The sequence below is a fragment of the Xenopus laevis genome, chromosome 1S (genome assembly GCF_017654675.1).
Source record: "Xenopus laevis strain J_2021 chromosome 1S, Xenopus_laevis_v10.1, whole genome shotgun sequence".
NCBI classification, from domain to species: Eukaryota; Metazoa; Chordata; class Amphibia; order Anura; family Pipidae; genus Xenopus; species Xenopus laevis.
The window spans coordinates 39,148,958-39,168,321 of NC_054372.1; the positions used below are offsets into that span (position 1 = coordinate 39,148,958).

The 19,364-nt window shown below is 37.0% G+C and overlaps 1 protein-coding gene across 3 annotated transcripts in view; it reads left to right on the forward strand.

The window, feature by feature from the left end:
- nek1.S (NIMA-related kinase 1 S homeolog) overlaps nt 1-19,364 on the forward strand; it is a 64,953-nt gene that overhangs the window by 2,855 nt on the left and 42,734 nt on the right. For all 3 annotated transcript variants that reach the window (XM_018243209.2, XM_018243210.2, XM_018243213.2), the window contains exons 3-16: nt 142-239; nt 1,531-1,614; nt 1,742-1,809; nt 2,369-2,455; nt 3,737-3,791; nt 5,744-5,944; nt 8,101-8,170; nt 9,073-9,233; nt 10,989-11,048; nt 11,560-11,625; nt 12,037-12,084; nt 14,647-14,721; nt 18,073-18,251; nt 18,327-18,449. In XM_018243209.2, the coding sequence (XP_018098698.1) occupies nt 142-239; nt 1,531-1,614; nt 1,742-1,809; nt 2,369-2,455; nt 3,737-3,791; nt 5,744-5,944; nt 8,101-8,170; nt 9,073-9,233; nt 10,989-11,048; nt 11,560-11,625; nt 12,037-12,084; nt 14,647-14,721; nt 18,073-18,251; nt 18,327-18,449 (1,375 nt within the window). The remainder of the gene's footprint in view (nt 1-141; nt 240-1,530; nt 1,615-1,741; nt 1,810-2,368; nt 2,456-3,736; nt 3,792-5,743; nt 5,945-8,100; nt 8,171-9,072; nt 9,234-10,988; nt 11,049-11,559; nt 11,626-12,036; nt 12,085-14,646; nt 14,722-18,072; nt 18,252-18,326; nt 18,450-19,364) is intronic.

The following is a 19,364-nucleotide window of genomic DNA, read 5'->3' on the forward strand; positions in this document are numbered from 1 at the left end:
GACTGAATGACCATTGGTATTTAGGTACAGATGTAATTTATATCATTTATGCTCTCCAGTAGTTACATTACTTCCTTTATTTCAAAGAATGCTAAAAAGTCTGCATTATCCAATTAGTATCCAATGATGTTTCTTTTCCAGAAAATGGATGTCTTTACATTGTGATGGATTATTGTGAAGGAGGGGACCTATTTAAAAGAATAAATTCGCAGAAAGGGGTTTTGTTCTCAGAAGATCAGGTAAACGGTATCTTTTTACTTTCTGTATTTATACATGCTTTAGTTTCATCTTACCCATAATCTCCCAAATCGCCCCCTTCTTTTCTTCACTTGCATCTATTTGATCTACGTGACACACTACGACACCACAATACAGTATTGCACTGCTGTTTTTTATACTGTCATAAATTGCACTGCTGTTTTTTATATTTCTATATTTTTTGTACAATTTTCACTCACTGTCACTAAAATAACATGGTTCATGTCATCTTACCCATATTCTTCCACCCCTTCTTCTTTTTCTCACTTGCACCTACTTGACCTATGTCACACACTACATCACCACGATACAGTACTATACAATCCACATACAATGCACTTTAATACTGTGTACTGTTACTTCACCGTTTCTTTTTCTTTGTTTTCTCATAGTACAGTCCATTTACATTTATTACACGGTCACTTCATGTAACATGGTTATTTTGTGTACTGTACTGCTGTTTTCTTTATATTTTTATGCAGTCTTCCCTCAGTCACTTATGTAAATAACATATTTCATCTTGCACTACATCTGCTCTGCTGCTATACTTAATTTAACATGTTCTTAGAATTTTTATTTTTTTGGTAATCCTTTTGTACTAGTTGTAGTATTTAACTAGTATGTTTTTAATTTTGCACAGACTAAAAAAGTGGGTCAGGATGCATTTCACTGCATGTTGTACCTGTATAACTATGCATGTGACAAATAAAGAATCTTATCTTACTTTATGATACTCACCTCAATCTGAGTGTCATAGTAAGAGTTGTACTTTTATGGAGTGCCAAAATAACACATGCAAGAAGGGTTAGCCATGTCCAAGTACTGGCATTATGATACTGTCAAGTTATTTTTGAGTATTGATGTGACTTTAACCCCCCAGGAGGGGACATGGCAGTTCTGTGAGTGAACTCCTATTCTCCTAAATCAGCTACTGTGTAGGATGACTTAGTAGTCTGTTTAGTGCCAACTAACAGCTTCTAAAACCTCAAGTAGCATATAGGGTTCATACAAAGACTATACAATGCAGCTAGCGTATAACTGCACCAATAACAGACAAAACAAGTGTAGTAGTCTTGTAGTCTGTTCCTTGTCGTTTTTTTTTTTTTATATATATTTCAAAAAAATGTTTACATTGTTATATATAAATAGCTTTTTTTTGCTCATGACATGGAGTGAGCAAGCCTAATGGTGACATTAGTATAAATCGTGTAAAAATTGACGTTTGGAACAAGTTGTATGTAGTAATGTAGATATTGTTCTCACCCCATCCAGATCCTGGGCTGGTTTGTGCAACTGTGCCTGGCTCTGAAGCATGTCCATGATAGGAAAATTCTACATCGGGACATAAAGTCCCAGGTAATGTGCACAGAATTACAAACAACAATGCAATTTAGTTAAATCTTCTTTTATCATTTATTTTAATATTTTTGTTTATGTATGGTTTGTATCTGTAGAAATGTTATCTTGTTCTCTTCTGTCCTAGAATATCTTTCTAACAAAGGGTGGTACAATACAGCTGGGTGATTTTGGAATAGCGAGGGTGCTAAACAGGTAAGCAACAAAAAAAAAAAAATGCAGTTGGCTGTGGTTTAGAAACAAAATAAGACTGAATGCAGGGAGAAAGATATGATATTGCATTACACTGCAAGTGGGATTTGGAAAAACTTCATCGTAGTATTTGGACCCCATGAATACAATGCTGCTTTATTCATGAGGGGCAGGTGGAGGCAAGTAGTTGTCCTACCTACTGCCCCTGCTGTTCCAGTGGTAAGAAAATAGCTGCCTTGCACCCACTGGTGCTGCAACCTCGTGGCAGCTTTTATACATACGACATGAGGTGCAGAGTCAGAACCCAGACAGAAGTGCTTCTTGAATGAACGCTAAGGGGCACCTTTCCTTGTAAACAGTCTATGTAGAATCCCTCTGCTGTGCTGAGCAATATGGCAGCCTCCACTGATAGGTATAACAAACATAGTATGAGAAGATTCTTCTGCACACTTGTTTTATTTAAGTGTAAAAATATACTTAGTAAAATGGTAAATCTTCTTGTTACTATAGATGTTGGAAAGAGCTATTTTTGTGATTTGCTTGTATTATTCCCATCATACAGCACTGTAGAGCTGGCTCGTACCTGTATAGGAACTCCGTACTATCTGTCTCCTGAGATATGTGAAAACAGGCCATATAACAACAAAAGGTTTGTATAAATCAAGTCTTAGGGCATAGTCTTGGTCTTGTGTTTCATGGCAGGTGCCAGAAGCTTAATATTATAACATTCCATGGTGTTTATAGACACAAAGCTCTCAAAGCTAAAATTGTGTAAAAGGCACACACGGACAACATGCTGAAAGCAAGCTTCCTAGAGGTTTTAAGGTCCTTTTCTAAGATTGGCCTTTAAAGGTTACTGTAAATAAAGTAATTTTAGCTTCATGACAGAAAGGAACTTTATATGAAGCAGATGGTCAGGTACAAAACAGGGAATCTGAGATGGCTTCTGAACAGGTGTATAGTAGTAGCCCATGAGCTCCTGGAACATAAAAGTTGACGCCCTATGTTGACTGAGTGAATTGGTGTCTGCTGAATTATTAATAGCCTTTATTCTTTACCTATGTAAAGACAAGGTCTTTTTATTCCAAAGAATTATTTGATTAACATCCTGCTTAACTGTGCCATTGGACAGCAGTTCTATAAAATATTATATATATATATATATATATATATATATATATATATATATATATATATATATATATATATATATATATATATATATATATATATATATATATATATATATATATATATATATATATATATATATATATATATTATATATATATATTTTTTAAAGTAGACTAGCACAGATTTGTACCTGGGCAATAACCCTTAGCAACCATTCAGTAATTAGATTTTTAAGACAATAGCTGGTAGAAGAATAAGCGCAAACATCTCATTGGTTGCCATGAGTTATGTGTAGTAATGCAAATTTGCCCAGTGGTTTTAAATGACCCCCGCTGGGTTCCACATCAAAATCTTTCACAGCAAAATCTGTCTTTCACCCAGCCTTGTTATCGATCTATTTTGTCCACACATACAAATTTTGTATCAGTTTGCTCTTCACTGGATGTGCATATACAATTGTTGTCGTGTGTCCTTAATCACAAGGAATCATGCAAATGCATCAGAAATATGATGTAAACACAATTTAAAAAGTAGTGCTTCTTTCTGTTTCACTATCTGAAAGATAGGCCAACGGTGGCATATAAAGAGGATCATGTTTAAAGCACATTTTTCAAAGCATTTAACTAGACATGACAAAGCATGTAGAGATAGTTCTGAGGGAGACCTGTAGTACATAAAAACCACCACAAGATGCCACACATACTTGCATATGGAAAGTAAATATATATGCAGTTATAGTAAGTTATCCTTTTATGCCAATATTAATAAACTGATGTTTCTGTTTTCCCTTTCATAGCGATATTTGGGCACTGGGCTGTGTTTTGTATGAAATGTGCACCCTCAAGCATGCGGTATGTATTTTTAAGATAACCTTTTTTCCTGGCTCTGACACTTTTAACCAATTCCCTGCTGCAGCGATTAGTAGCGTTATGAATGAGCTTAAAAGAATGCCCCCCCCATTCACTTACAGTTAGGTCCATAAATCTTTGGACAGAGACACCTTTTTTCTAATTTTGGTTCTTTACATTACCACAAAGAATTTTAAATGAAACAACTCAGATGCAGTTGAACTGCAAACTTTCAGCTTTAATTCAGTGGGTTGAACAAAAAGGAACTAAAGTTTTTTTGTTTTTTTTTAATCACAATCACTTCATTTCAGGGGCTCAAAAGCAATTAAACAATTAAAAAAACTGAAAATAAAATGTAATACTTGGTTGAAAACCCTTTGCTGGCAATGACAGCCTGAAGATTCTGGGTTTCCTCCTTTTTAATGCTCCTCCTTTTTAATGCTCTGCCAGGCCTTTACTGCAGTGGCTTTCAGTTGCTGTTTGTTTGTGGGCCTTTCTTTCCGAAGTTTAGTCTTCAACAAGTGAAATGCATGCTCAATTGGGTTCAGATCAGGTGACTGACTTGGCCATTCAAGAATATTCCACTTCTTTGCTTTTATAAACTCCTGGGTTGCTTTTGCTGTATGTTTTGGGTCATTGTCCATCTGTATTATGAAACGCCTCCCAATCAATTTGACTGCATTTAGCTGGATTTGAGCAGACAGTGTCTCTGAACACCTCAGAATTCATTCGGCTGCTTCTGTCCTGTGTCACATCATGGATAAACACTAGTGTCCCAGTGCCACTGGCAGCCATGCACGCCCAAGCCATCACACTGCCTCCACCATGTTTTACAGATGATGTGATATGCTTTAGATCATGAGCTGTTCCACGCCTTCTCCATACTTTTTTCTTGCCATCATTCTGGTAGAGGTTGATCTTGGTTTCATCTGTCCAAAGAACTATGCTGGCTTTTTTAGATGTTTTTTAGATGATTATGAGTGGCTTGCACCTTGCAGTGCACCCTCTGTATTTACTTTCATGCAGTCTTCTCTTTATGGTAGACTTGGTTATTGATACACCTACCTCCTGGATAGTGTTTTTCACTTGTCTCGCTTGAAGGGGTTTCTCTTCACCATGGAAATTATTCAGCCATCATCCACCACTGTTGTCTTCCATGGACATCCAGGTCTTTTTGCGTTGCTTAGTTCACCAGTGCTTTCTTTCATTCTCAGGAAGTACCAAACCGTAGATTTTTCCACTCCTAATATTGTAGCGATTTCTCCGATGAGTTTTTTTCTATTTTTGCAGCTTAAGGATGGCTTGTTTCACCAGCATGGAGAGCTCCTTTGGCCGCATGTTGTCTGTTAGCAGCAAAATCTTCCACATACAAGCACCCCTTCCTTAAATCAACTCCAGGGCTTTTATCTGTTTAATTGATAATGACATAATGACATTTTTATGCAATCTTTTTGTTCAACCCACTGAATTAAAGCTGGAAGGCTGCAGTTCAACTGCATCTGAGTTGTTTCATTTTGTACAGAACCAAAATTAGAAAAAAAGTTGTCTCTGTCCAAAGATTTATGAGCCTAACTGTATATGGTAAATACATCCCAGACATGTACAATATTTCTTAGGTTATTTGTTCAGCCAGGATTTGTTTTCCTGAATATTTATATAAAATAAAAGTGAAAACAAGGCCTTTTATTAACAAGACAAGTCATTTCTTAATGCAATTAAACGAGCGAGGAAGAGATGACTCCTCCCTTATTTATGTTGCTCTACTATGTTTTAGTGGCGAATCCAATGATTAGTTAAGCACTTACTAGGGATGCAAATATAGAGTTTTGCTGAAAACAGGGGCATTTAAAGGTGGATCAGAACAAATACTGACTCAACTATTAAGCACTTTCATTAAGTACTTTCATTGATTAATTAATAATTGTGTCTACCTCATGATATTTGTTTGCCTCCAGTTTGAAGCTGGCAATATGAAGAACTTGGTACTGAAAATAATCCGAGGTTCCTATCCCCCCGTATCTGTACATTATTCTTATGATTTACGCAATCTGCTCTCAATGCTTTTTAAGAGAAATCCTAGGGATCGTCCATCTGTCAACTCCATATTGGAGAAGCCTTTTATATATAGACGCATTGAGACGTTTTTGTCCCCAGAGGTAAGGTTTTTTTTTTAGTAATGACCATTTGCTTACAGTTTTGCTTCTTATATCTGATCATTCAAGCTTTTTAGGAATGTTTAATGATTCTTTCCACTGGCCCATTATAATTATCCAGGTCTTTCAGGGGTTTGATTTCTCAGCCCCTAAAAGAGTGAATGTGCTTAAATATTGAGTCTCATATTTAATTTTAGATAGATTCATTTTAATCAATACCGAGCAAATGAAGACATGGACAGCCTTTGCTTGCTGAATAATTTACATTTTGTATGTTGGAATAATTTCTTCTGAATTACTCTAATTCAGTCCAGTTTGTTTTTGCAATGGTGAATCCTTATGGATCCATCAAAATTAATTGATCCATAATTATCAGTACAGCTACATGATAATCTTCATCAAATCTCTGGGATAGTGATTTAAAGATGAGTTTCTAGAAACCATGAGACATTATTGCAGAGCCTAAAGTGATTGGGAGTTAATGACCCATGGCAGTCCTAAATTAAATATTTAATCACTTTAGTACAGGTTATAAAACAGTTAGACTTGTTTACGAACACTGAGCAAATTTTCAGTAATCTGTTGCAGCCAATCACATATTTGCCTTCATTGGTGTCTTCATCTGTCTGAACAAATTTATTGGACCTGTTATTCAGAATGCTTGAGACTGGGGGTTTTCAGATAAGGGATCTTTCTGTAATTTACAACTCCATACATTAAAGGGATACTGTCATGGGAAAAAATTTTTTTTCAAAATGAATCAGTTAATAGTGCTGCTCCAGCAGAATTCTGCATTGAAATCCATTTCTCAAAAGATCAAACAGATTTTTTTATATTCAATTTTGAAATCCGACATGGGGCTAGACATATTGTCAATTTCCCAGCTGCCCCAAGTCATGTGACTTGTGCTCTGATAAACTTCAATCACTCTTTACTGCTGTACTGCAAGTTGGGGTGATATCACCCCTCCCCCCCCCCCCCAGCAGCCAAACAAAAGAACAACGGGAAGGTAACCAGATAGCAGCTCCCTAACACAAGATAACCGCTGCCTGGTAGATCTAAGAACAACACTCAATAGTAAAAACCTATGTCCCACTGAGACTCCTTCAGTTACATTGAGAAGGAAAAACAGCAGCCTGCCAGAAAGCATTTCTCTCCTAAAGTGCAGGCACAAGTCACATGACCAGGGGCAGCTGGGAAATTGACAAAATGTCTAGCCCCATGTCAGATTTCAAAATTGAATATAAAAAAATCTGTTTGCTCTTTTGAGAAATGGATTTCAGTGCAGAATTCTGCTGGAGTAGCACTATTAACTGATGTGTTTTGAAAAAAACATGTTTTCCGATGACAGGATCCCTTTAAGTATATTAAAAAATCTTTTAAACATTAAATAAGATGGTCTTTAGTTTTAGTATTACAGAGAAAAAAGAAATAATAAAAAAAAATTAAATCTATGATTAAAATGGAATCTGTGGGCAATAGCCTTCCCGGAATTTGGAGCTTTCTGGATAACTGTTTTCTGGATAACGAATCCCAGATCTGTAATGATTTGTTGGTAAATTTAATTTGAGTCTAGCTACGGTATCCCTTTTATAACTTACATGGTTTTGTTTGTGTTGAATTTTTGTAAGGATGCATTAATGCATGAATTAAAAAGTGTTAAAAAACTGTCAAGGTAATTGTATGGAGCCATTTGGGCTTATTTGCTAATATTGGCCTAATTAACACCTAGGCAGTAAATTATAGCAGCATATTAGTTATTAGATTTTTTGAGCCATTTGCCAGAAGAATAATGAAAGCAGTGCAGTAACCAATCAGGGATTGCTTTTAAATTCTTACTTGACGTAGACTGTTAAAAACGAATTGCTGATTGGTTGCAATGACTTATTTTTACTTTTACTTGTATACAGGTATACAGCATGAAAAGAGACCTTCAAAGGCCAAGTTATCTCTATTCTATAGATCAGTTCTTCTTTTAGGTAGATCTAGGTTTTCAGCATCACTAGACTAGTTTCTACCTAGTTATTCTGCTATTGGAAATCTTAATAGTCATTTTATCTTTTATGTTCTAGAATTCGTCTTATGACCCTTAATTTTCTTGTTAATGTATATACTTAAAGTTTAATTTTTTTATTTTCTACTTCCCTAAATGCAATCAGCTTATTGCTGACGAGTTTGGTATGGGAGCTTTTGTGAATCACCCCAAACCTGGGATCCATGCTGCAGCAGGCAAGTACATGCATTGTTTTGGGGACAAGTGTTGTTTTTATCTGTCTTTGTGTTAACTCATTAAAACATATAATTAGACTGTGTTTATTTCAGTGACCTTCCATTATTCAGTTTGCTGTAACTGCCACAAAAGTTAAATCGTTACCATATTTAATGAGTTATACTTTTATGATGCTCTTGAAAAAAGAGCATTCGTCATGGGCTCTTTTACCATCACAGATTTACACTCATCTCTCCTCCTTTCTCTTTTAGACTACTAATATCTACATTATCCATGTAATTAAGTTATTTCATAAAACAATTCAGTGGAGCTTTTCGTCTGACTAGGTAGCGAGGAAACACTCAGCCAATGAACAACCAGTTGGACTGCCCTGTTTCATTATAGTTTATTTATATTTTAACTGATACACCTTGGAGTGCTCCCATAAACTCATTTGTAGACTGTGCAACAATTAAGGGCATTCTTTCTTTTATTTACTTACAGAAATGCTTTGTTAACCAGTAGATTATGAAGGGTCTATCTAAAGTTAATAAATAGAGGCAAAAGAAGAAAAACAATTGAAGGTGCAAAGGTGTTTGTTGAGAGGCAACCAAAGACTCACACAGCAGTTTGGAGTGAAGCCTTTCCTGTGTTGTGTTCCTCCACTCCTACCTGTATGTGGTGAAAAGGCAACTGATATCTGGCGAAAAACCAGGAGACTGCATTGACATGTTGATGTGGTTCTTGTCCAACAGCACTTGTGTGACCAAATGGAGCAAAGATCTGCTTGTTTGGTGCCCTAGGCAGCTTTACTCTGTCAACATGCTACATTTTACACTAGTCCTTTATCAGGGTTGGAAATAAAGACACCTACTGCCATAGCTTGATTTTAACATGCAGCATTTTTGTTGTCCTTAATCAGCCAAAAGACAAGCTCCAGCACAAGTGGTTCCTCCTACTTCCCCACCTGCTCACAAAATCACAAAACCTGCAGCTAAATATGGAGTGCCTTTAACCATAAAAAAATCTGCAGATGCTGCAAAGAAACATCATGATAAGAAGCCCCAGATCAGACACAGACAGGTGAGTGGTATTTTTTTACAGCTATCTACCATGTCTTGTTCGTACAAAACCTGGAGCTTTGCCTAATATTCGGCAGTCACTTTCCATTCTGCTAAGGCTTGTGCATTACAGGGAGTCCTCGAGTTACATACACCTGACTTACATTCTGCTCACACTTACAGACTGTAAACTCTACGGGGCAGGGACCTCCTTCCCACTACGTCTCTTACCACATAGCACTTAAGCTCCTTGTCCTGATATGATTCTATATATATTTATTATGTGATTTGTCTTCCCTGTGTATACTTAGCGCCAGATTTAAACACCTCACTGCAGATTTAAACACCTCACTGTGCACTGTGTTCTGTTTTTCCCTGAAGAAAGTTCCTGTGCGGAACTGAAACGTCAGATTTAATAAACCTGCTTTATTTGACACCTTATCTTGTTGCAAAATCCTTGGAGTGCTACCACCCTGCATTTGTATCCATTTTTATTCGGATTAGCACCCAGTTTGAGCCTTTGTATTTTCCGGAGTGCAGCACATGTGCATTATTTTTATATATAAATATATATTATACTTGCGACTCCTTAGCAACGCTTTACAAATACAGTTATACATACATACAGAAAGGGGCTGTTACAATAACATACTGTAGTTTGCTTGACTTTTATTAGCTTTAATAAACCCCCTGCCCTGATCCCCTCTGGTGTGTGTTGTCTACTGCAGAACACAGAAAGGTAAAAATAAATATGCACAGAAAGATAAAAATAAATATGCACAGAAAGGTAAAAATAAATACCATGTTAAGACAAATATCTGTCTAACTTGCATTTAATAAGTAAATGTACGTTTCAACTTACATACAAATTCAACTTAAGAACAAACCTACAGATCCTATCTCGTACGTAACCCGGGGACTGCCTTTACTACCAAATGTAAAGGTGACTATACATGGGGTAATCACAGCTGCCAACTCTACCCCTTCAGATTAAGTTGGCATTTTATTGGCTCATTATCATCCAGACTATTTTGTTGTTGGCTAAATCATTTGTTTTGTGACCTAACTAAACAAGGAAATCTTATAATGCATGACTAGCTCAAGATTTGTTTGCTAAAGCATCTCCAGTGCCATTCTGCTATAGCTCTTACTCAGCTCTTTTTCATATTCTCTACAAATAGTTTGTACGTCCCTAAAACTGTCTTTCAGGGTAATTGTGTTATCTAAATAAAATGGCAAATTATGTAGAAAATATATAACTCAACATTCTTTATGACTATTGGATAAATGTATACTTATACAGTTATTGTCTCATTTCAGTACTCACCAAATAACTGCTGATGAGCCTTTCTGTAGGAAGAGTATTTGTAAAACTGTGCTGGGTGCAGTGGGAAGTAGTTGGCGTTACTGCTTGTTTGTATTGTCTAAATACACAGCTGATTATGGTTTACTTGGTTTTTGAATTACACATTGGAATGGCCTATCTGTACATACCTTAAGCTATATTTCTGAGCTGAAAATTATGTTTTGACTACCATTGTGGTAACTGGAGCTTACTTAATTTCTGTGTTACAATGATGTTGATTTAATTATTGATTTCCCCTCATACTTATTAATTATCTTTTTCTATATGGTGGAGCTGTACTGAAAATTTGTGGCATTGCCAGTGCCTTTTTTTTTTTTTTTTTTTAATTATTCCAGTGTTTCCTATCTGCCATGAAGCATGCAGGGAACATTTGGAATTCTCACCTAATTTATAGTTTCACTCTTTGTCCAGGCCCCAGCAGTGCCACTGAAGAAAGGGAATCCTGTAGACGAAAGGAGGAAAATGTTTGAGGTATACAGAAAATTTCTTTTCAAGCTTGTCTGGTGCAAACTGTCTCAGAACCGACAGCTACCAGATTAGCTGCAGAATAAACTTTCAAACCTTTCCTCCTTGTTAACCTTGAGTCACTTCTTCTTTTATGAGCCAGCCATCACTAACCTGTTGGATTAGATGAAGTACTGGTATGGGACTTACTATCTAGAAATCTTGGAACCTGGGTTTCTTTTAGATAAAATATATTTCTGTAAGTTGGATCTCCATATCAAAAGCTTACTAAAAACCATGTAAAATTGAATGAAACCCAGTAGGATTGTTTTACCTCCAATAAGGATTAATTATATCTTTGTTGGGATTGAGTACAAGATACTGAGAAAAAGGAAATCACTTTTAAAATGTGAATAATTGGTTTAAAAGGGAGACTATGGGAGATGGCCTTCCAGTAATTCAGAGCTTTCTGGATAATGGATCCCATACGAATCCAGAAGTTGCTGCAATGAGTTATTTAGAATTGCATTTCTTGCAGGAAGTGGCTAAGAAAAAAAGAATGAATATCAGACAACTGGAGAAGGAAAAAAGACAAAGGGAACAGGTATCATTTGTGGTTCATCTCTCTACTGGCTCTAAGGGACACTGACATGTTCTCACTAAAAACATAATTTTGGCAGCAGAATCTTAAAACTTATCAAGGGAGATGGTAGCTTGTTTTGTCCCTTGACCTGTTAATTACTTTTTGTAACTAATTGGCAACTCTGTACTTTTTTTTTTGGCATCCACTAGGTGGAGTTCAGTGTCGAGTGTATACAAAGCATGTAATAACTCCACTGCATGTGATTGTTGCGACAGATATCATCTCTTTATCCTTACCCATTACTCCAGTTTAATACATAGACGTTGTCTAAAGCAGTCCTTGGACTTTTAAATAAAATAGATACACTAATGGTTCCTGTTTTAAAAAAAATGCTTCACTAAAAAGATTATGTTTCTAATGTTGCCATTTTAGATCGATCTGCTAAGGGCCGAACAGATGAGGAGACTAGAAAAGGAAAGGGTAAGATTATGCAAATTCTGCATCATGTTTTTAAATGTACCTATTTATAGACTGTATTTTTCCTCCTTGGACATGTGGGGCATTCTTGGTTATGTAAAGCCAGTTTCAGACTGAGGTGACGGGCTCACCAGATAATCGTAGACCGTGGACCAACTCTCTAAACGATGTTTCATCTCTGTTCACCTTCTGGGGGTTTATGTAAAAACAAAAAAACACTGTCTGCCCATGAGTAGTACCTCATAGCAACAAATCAGCAGGTAGCATTTACTGGCCACCTGTTTAAATGCAAATATGTTGTTGGTTGCTCTGGGTTACTGCTCCTGTGCAAACTTATTGCCTTTTATTTATTTTTTGTTCTCTAGCTTTACCTCCCCTCCATTTTTACTTTTTATTCTTATACACAAATGATGATGGTATAGTCCTATAACACCAAATTCATATACATTACAACATATGACAATACTTTACTTACAGGATTGTTTTTTTTTTAATCTTTATAAGTACTGCTCCAGGGGGAATATGTGCCACAAATACATTTTGCTGAATACTACTTTATATACTTTAGGTTTCAAGCTTGTGCCATATTTGTTTCTTATATACACTGAATTTTCATGACCAGCAGATGTCACCAGAGTTACAGCAAGGTCTGAAGGAAATGTGCAACTACAATATGCTTTATGTATGAATGTACAAAACTGCCTGTTCAAGTAGCATTCTGTATATTTTTAAAATATACATAAAAGCAATACATTAATGGAGTATTGGGGCAATACAATAATAGAAGATAAATAGCTAAATACAATATATACAATTCCATTAAAGAATAAGTGTCAAAGGCATGAACCACAGAGGTCTACTAGTGATGAACAACATTTTTTGCCAAGTTTTGCCACAAAATTGACACCCATATACGCTAATGGGTGGAAACATTTTTCACCCTTTACTTCAATGCAATGCTGTAAATTTTCACGTTTCGCAAATTTTCAACGAAGCGAAGCAGGTGCGTTTCGCCCATCACTAGTCCTTACTCTATACAGCTGACAGATATTGAGTGTATAACATAAACAACATACAAATCAGCTCATATTAAATTCTGCAATATCTGTGGTAGAAGCAATACCTCATTAGTACCAAGAGTGAAACAGATCTTATGCCAGTGCTGCAAGAGCTTCGAGTTTGAGGGAGTATTATATATATTAGCTTTTGTTATCCCATCTTATGCAGCATTGTAGGTACTATAGTACAATGTAAGCTGTTTTTATATTGAGGCCTGAAAGTACAGTATGATTCTCTTTGACAATTACAATTACTAGTATACATGTATACTAGTGATGTGCGGGCTGATAGATGCCCGCGGGACCAGCAGGTTTACCCTTGTGTTTCGGGTCGACCTCTTCTGGCTTTATAGCCGCGTGCCTGCTCACCCCGCCCCTTTTGTAACGTCATCGGCGGGGCAGGGCAGGTCTATAAAAGGAACCCGAGGGCGGGTTAAGGTCTGGTGCGGGTCGGGAAAACTCAGACCCGCACATCACTAATACATACAACAGCTCAGTGATTGAGAAGTCTATATATTTTTGATCTTGGTAGATCTGCTGCAGAGCTAAAGAGACAGATTAACTCATATACGTACCAACCATCCCTTTTGTATTCCATCAGTGCACTTAGTCCATGCAGCTTCTGGATTCACTGTACAAGTATTTTGATAGGAAGGTGCAAGGCTTGTAGCCACTTTTTTTTGAAAAAGAGGCAAGTGCACAACTTTTTAGGATTAAATCTCTTGTGAAACCAGGTACCATTTTAGGGCTGCTCCATTGTGTTGTTGGCGCCGGATTTACATAGCACGCGCCCGCTGTCGTTCGTCGCCTCGTCCCCTCCCTTTTATTCAATCAAATTTTCATCATTGGGACCAGAGCAATGGGGATTGGCGAACAGGAAATTCTAAAAACTATCGTATCTCCTGTGCTTCCCCAGTGTTTCTGAACCAATATGGGTGTGGTTGGGCAGCATGCCGTCCCCTAAGATCCTGTCTCCTCCTAAGATCCTGCCGCCCTAGGCCTGGGCCTTGGTGGCCTCTCCACAAATCCGGGCCTGTTTGGCACTTTACATGCTCAGCAAGCTTTGGTCTGTAGCTTATCACTGGGAAGGTTGCGGAGTTAACATTTTCTGCACCCAAGTAATGGCCACAGTATGCAGCCAAAGTATCCATGAGAATATGTTTGTTGGAAGAGTAAAGACTTGTATAGGCAGTTATTGGTCTGGTTGAACTGTGGTGCCTTAGTATGGGTTTTTAAAACATAGCAGACACATTTCCGTTACACTAAATAGTTGATGTAGCTAAAAATGAATCCTGTGGTTAATATTATTCAGAAACTGCTAGGAAGTATGGTTGCAATTAACGCCTCGTTCTGAACTGTCCTTCCAAAGATTATATGAGAACTTACTGCATTGCTAGCTCTCCCAGATGACATTTTTTCAAGAGTCTTATTGCTTGTTTATAAGCCTAGTTCAGATAAAAACACAAAATGTCAGGCTGCAGCACTCACACCATATTATTCTTTATAGCTGGATCGAATAAATCGTGCACGAGAGCAAGGCTGGAAGAATGTAATCGGCTCAGGAGGAAGTGGAGATAGTAAGGTATCTGCTTACAAAAGGGGACTGATACCTGAAACAATTATATATTTCATGAAATGTGTGCTATTGTGTAACCAAATATTTGTTAGTAAGAACATTTTTTAAACATACTTAGGACAAGGTTCACATATCACATTATTAACAACATTTAAAAAATATTATAGAGCCATTATTCCTTTGCATTTGTCTATATACAACCCCATTTAAAAAAAAAGTTGGGACACTGTAAAATATATTTTAAAAAAAAACAGAATGCAATCATTTGCAAATCATTTAAAACCTATATTTAATTGCAAATATTGCAAAGACATCATATCAAATGTTGAAAATGAGAAATTTTATTGTTTTAATAACAATATTTGCTCATTTTAAATTTGATGCCATCCGTATGTTTCAAAAAAGTTGTGAGAGAGACGTTTGCCACTGTGTTGCATCACCTATTCTTTTATGGATAAACATTTGGAAACTGAGGAGACCAATTGCAGTAGTTTTAAAGGGAAGTGCTTGCCTGATATAGAATGTCCACAGTTCAGAGTTTCCTTTGTCTTATTTTTCATTTCATAATGTGCCAAATGTTTTCAGTGGGTGATAGGTCTTGGATGCAGGCAGGTCAGTTTAGCGCTCTGACTCTTTTAATGTGGAGTAAAAGAGTCAAGGTACTGTTGTAATACTTGCAGAATGTGGTTTGGCATTGTCTTGCTGAAATAAGCAAGTTGTTCCCTAAAAAAGACATTGGGGTTGAATTATCAAAGGGTGAAGTAAGAGATCGCCACAGTCCTCTAGAGTGAAATTCCGCCACTCTCCATTCATTTCTACGGGATTTTGAAAGGTGTATTAACCAAAGGATGAACTTTTTTTTTTTTTAAGATAAATACTCTTAAAAACCCCATAGAAATGAACGGAGAGTGGCGGAATTTCTTTTTAGAGGACTGTGGTGATCTCTAAATTTACTTTTTTGATAAATATACCCAATTGTCTGGATAGCAGCATATGGAACTCAAAAACCTTCAAATATAGGACAGCATTAAAGGTGCCTTCCCTGTTGTGCAAGCTACCTATGCCATTTGCACGAATGTACCCACGTAACATCCCACATGTTCGAATGTACACCGATAACTAACAAGCCGGATGGTCCTCTTTAGTCCAGAGGGAGCAGTGGGCAAAGAAAAATTAAACCTTTGATTCTTCATACCACAGGACAGTTTTCCACTTCATCTCAGTCCACCTTAAAGGAACAGTTACACCAAAAATTTTAAGTATTTTAAAGTAATGAAAATATCAATGTTGCCGTGAACTGGTAAAATTATCTGTTTGCTTCAGAAACACTACTATAGTTCATATATATAAGCTGCTGTGTAGCAATGGCAGACATTGAAAAAAGGCTATATGGCCCAGGTTAAGTAGTGGATAACAGATAACACCATTATGTTCTACAGAGCTTATCTGCTATCTGCTGTGTAACCTGAGCCTTTTCTCCTTTGAATGGCCACACAGCAACTTATTTATATAAGCAATAATACTGTTCCTGAAACAAAACACAGTAGTTTTACCACTGCAGGTCAACACTGCATTATATTTGTATTAATTTAAAACACCATCGTTTTTGATGTTACTGTTCCTTTAAATACCCGAAGAAGGCAGTGGGGGTCCTGGATCATGTTGTTTATCTATGGTTTTAACAGACCGAGGTTATGAGAATCATCTCTGAGACCATGCAGTGATTCCCACCACAGAATCATGTCTGTTTTTCATGCTGTGCTGCCTGAGGGCCTGAAGATCTGCCATCCAATATTAGCTTTCACCTTCCCCCTTGTATACAGAGATTATTTACAATTCTTGTTATTACTGTATGTGCTATAGATGATGAAATCCCAAAATTCTTTACAATATAAAATTGCCGAACTTTATTCTTAAATTGTTGCAATGTGTCCCCGTGGTGGTTTCACTGAGTGGTGTTCACCTCCCCATGTTCTTCTGAGACTCTGCTTCTCTGGGATTCTCTTTTTATACCCAGTCATACTACTGAGCTGTAACAAATTGGAAAGGTGTTCCATCAGGTTTTTCTTTTACTGTTACATGATTTTTCCAGTTTTTTGTGCCCCTCTGCCAAAATTTTGAAACATGTTGTTAGAATCCAATTCAAAATGAGCACATTTTTTATACAAACATTAACAATAACATTTCTCAGTTTCTGCATTTGGTATGTTCTATTTGCACTTTATTATTTGCAATGAAATGATTTGCAAATGATCCCATACTCTTTATATTTATATTTTACACAATGTCCCACATTTTTTAAAAAAAAGGGGCAAATTTACAAAGGATTCGAGGTAAAAAAACTTAGAATTTCAAAGGTTTTTTTGGGTACTTTGACCATCGAATAGGCTACGTCGACTACGACTTCGACTCGAACGATTCGACCTAAAAATCGTTCCACTATTTGACCATTTGATAGTTGAAGTACTGTCTCTTTAAAAAAAAAACTTTGACTACATACTTCGGTAGTTTAAACCTACCGAGGTACAATGTTAGCCTATGGGGACCTTCTCCATTACTTTTCTAAGGTTTTTTTGATCGAAGGAAAATCCTTTGATCGATGGATTAAAATCGATTTTCCTTCGATCGTTCGATCGTAGGATTTGCGGTAAATCCTACAAATTCGATATTCTAATTTGTAGGATTTTACCTCAAGGGTCGAATTCGAGGGTTTATTAACCCTCGATATTCGACCCTTAGTAAATGTGCCCCTAATTGTCATCTTTGTTTGTTTTTTAGACAAAATATTTTCTTTTCTAATTGAAATGTATAGTATCCCTTTATTTAACCAAAAATGTAACATGCAAATAAGCACAGAGTGAATGTCCTGTGCATTGATATCCAGCTGAAACTAAGAATTAGGGTTCTGTGCACCCCTGATTAAAATAAGAAATTTAATTTAAAAATAGGGCACATTTTCTATGTAAGTAAAATCTCTTTCTTTACACAAATAAAACATTTATTTACAAGGTTCTATACCTGACTATGTTTGCCTTATTCTTTTGTATGACTAGCTGTAGTCATTTAGGGTTTGCTTTGAATCCATACATGTTATCTTCTACCTGATTCTTTATTAAGATATGATTAAATAATAATTACTGAGGGCATTTTAAAACATGACTGAATCTATGGATAACTCTGGTTGACACCTGCTTCAGTGGGTACAGTATATCCCCCTACATACATGTGGTGTTCTAGATAACCGATGGGACCACTCTGCTGTTTGTACTTATAAAATGCCTCCAAAGAGATGCCTCTATGTGTTAATATAGTATACTCTGCAGCAAGTATGATATTATTGACCATCTCTTTTTTCAGGCACCTTATTTTGGTGGAGGAGGTGGTGTAGCGCCTCCACAAGGCATGGGGTGGGGTCCCTATGACCATTACCATTCCATTTTGGATCAGAAGCAGCAGCAGAAGGAAAACATTAAGGGAGCGGTGAAAAAAGAGGGGAAACTGAAAGCAGAGATCCGAAATCCGGACCCTTTCAGCAAGTAATAATGTCTATTAGTTGGCTGGTATGCACAGTTGTGGAGAAATAGAAGAATCTCACATTTTGTTCTTTTCAGACCTTCTATGCATCAGGAAGCAGCAAACATCCCTTCAGTCCACTCTCCATTCCCAGACAGCAATGCAGTGAAAAGGGAACTGAAGAGACTGCAGGAAGTACACAATCAAGCCATTGGCAACAAGTTGGTTTTTTGCTTAATAAGTAATGATGTATTGTACGTTGAATATTCTCCTTTCCAGTTTTTTTCTTCTTAACTTCAATACAGTACATGGCTGTGTGCAGCATAATGCTGTTATCTGTAAACAGGGCTGCCATCAAAAATCACGGGACCCTGTACAACAAATGTTTCTGGACCACACATAACCTTAAAAAAGCCACAAAGACATGAGTTATAAAACCCCATTGGTAGCCAGGGTCCTACAAGTTAATTAAAACATTTGGTGGTCAGGGCTCCCCCTACAAGTTTAAAGAAAATAATTTGTAGTCACTACCCATTAAAAAGAAACATTGGTGGTCAGGGCCTCGCACAAGTTAAAAAAAAAAAATTGGTGGCCATGGTTTAAGATAAAAGAAGATTATTGGTGTTCAGTGGAACGTAACTGTTACGATTGGTATCCCAAAACCAGAACAATCCCCAATGTCCCGGTAACGGCTCATTTTTCAGCCTTTAACAGCCACCTTTCAATTTGGGAGGAGCCCTCCGCTGCATGGGTGCTGCCAGGTCTTAGCGTGAGAGGACCAGGGAGAGAGATCTGGGCAGGCAAGGGAACCGCTCTTAGTACGGAATTGGAGAACAAAAGGTGTAGTTGGAATCACAGGCCGTTTCAACACCAAACGTGCAGAGCAGTAGAGTTTCAGGAGACAAGAGCGTAGTCAGGGTCACAGGCCGGATCAGAATACAAAGTATACAGCATCAGGACGGAATATGAAAGAGTGGTCAAAGTACAGGCAGAGGTCGGGATGGGCAGCTTACAGGATTGGTCAAGATCAGGCAGGGTCAAACAACTTAGAAGCACACAGAAATATATATATATATATATATATATATATAGATGTGAAAATCTTACACACCCTTACACTTTACAGACAGGCACAT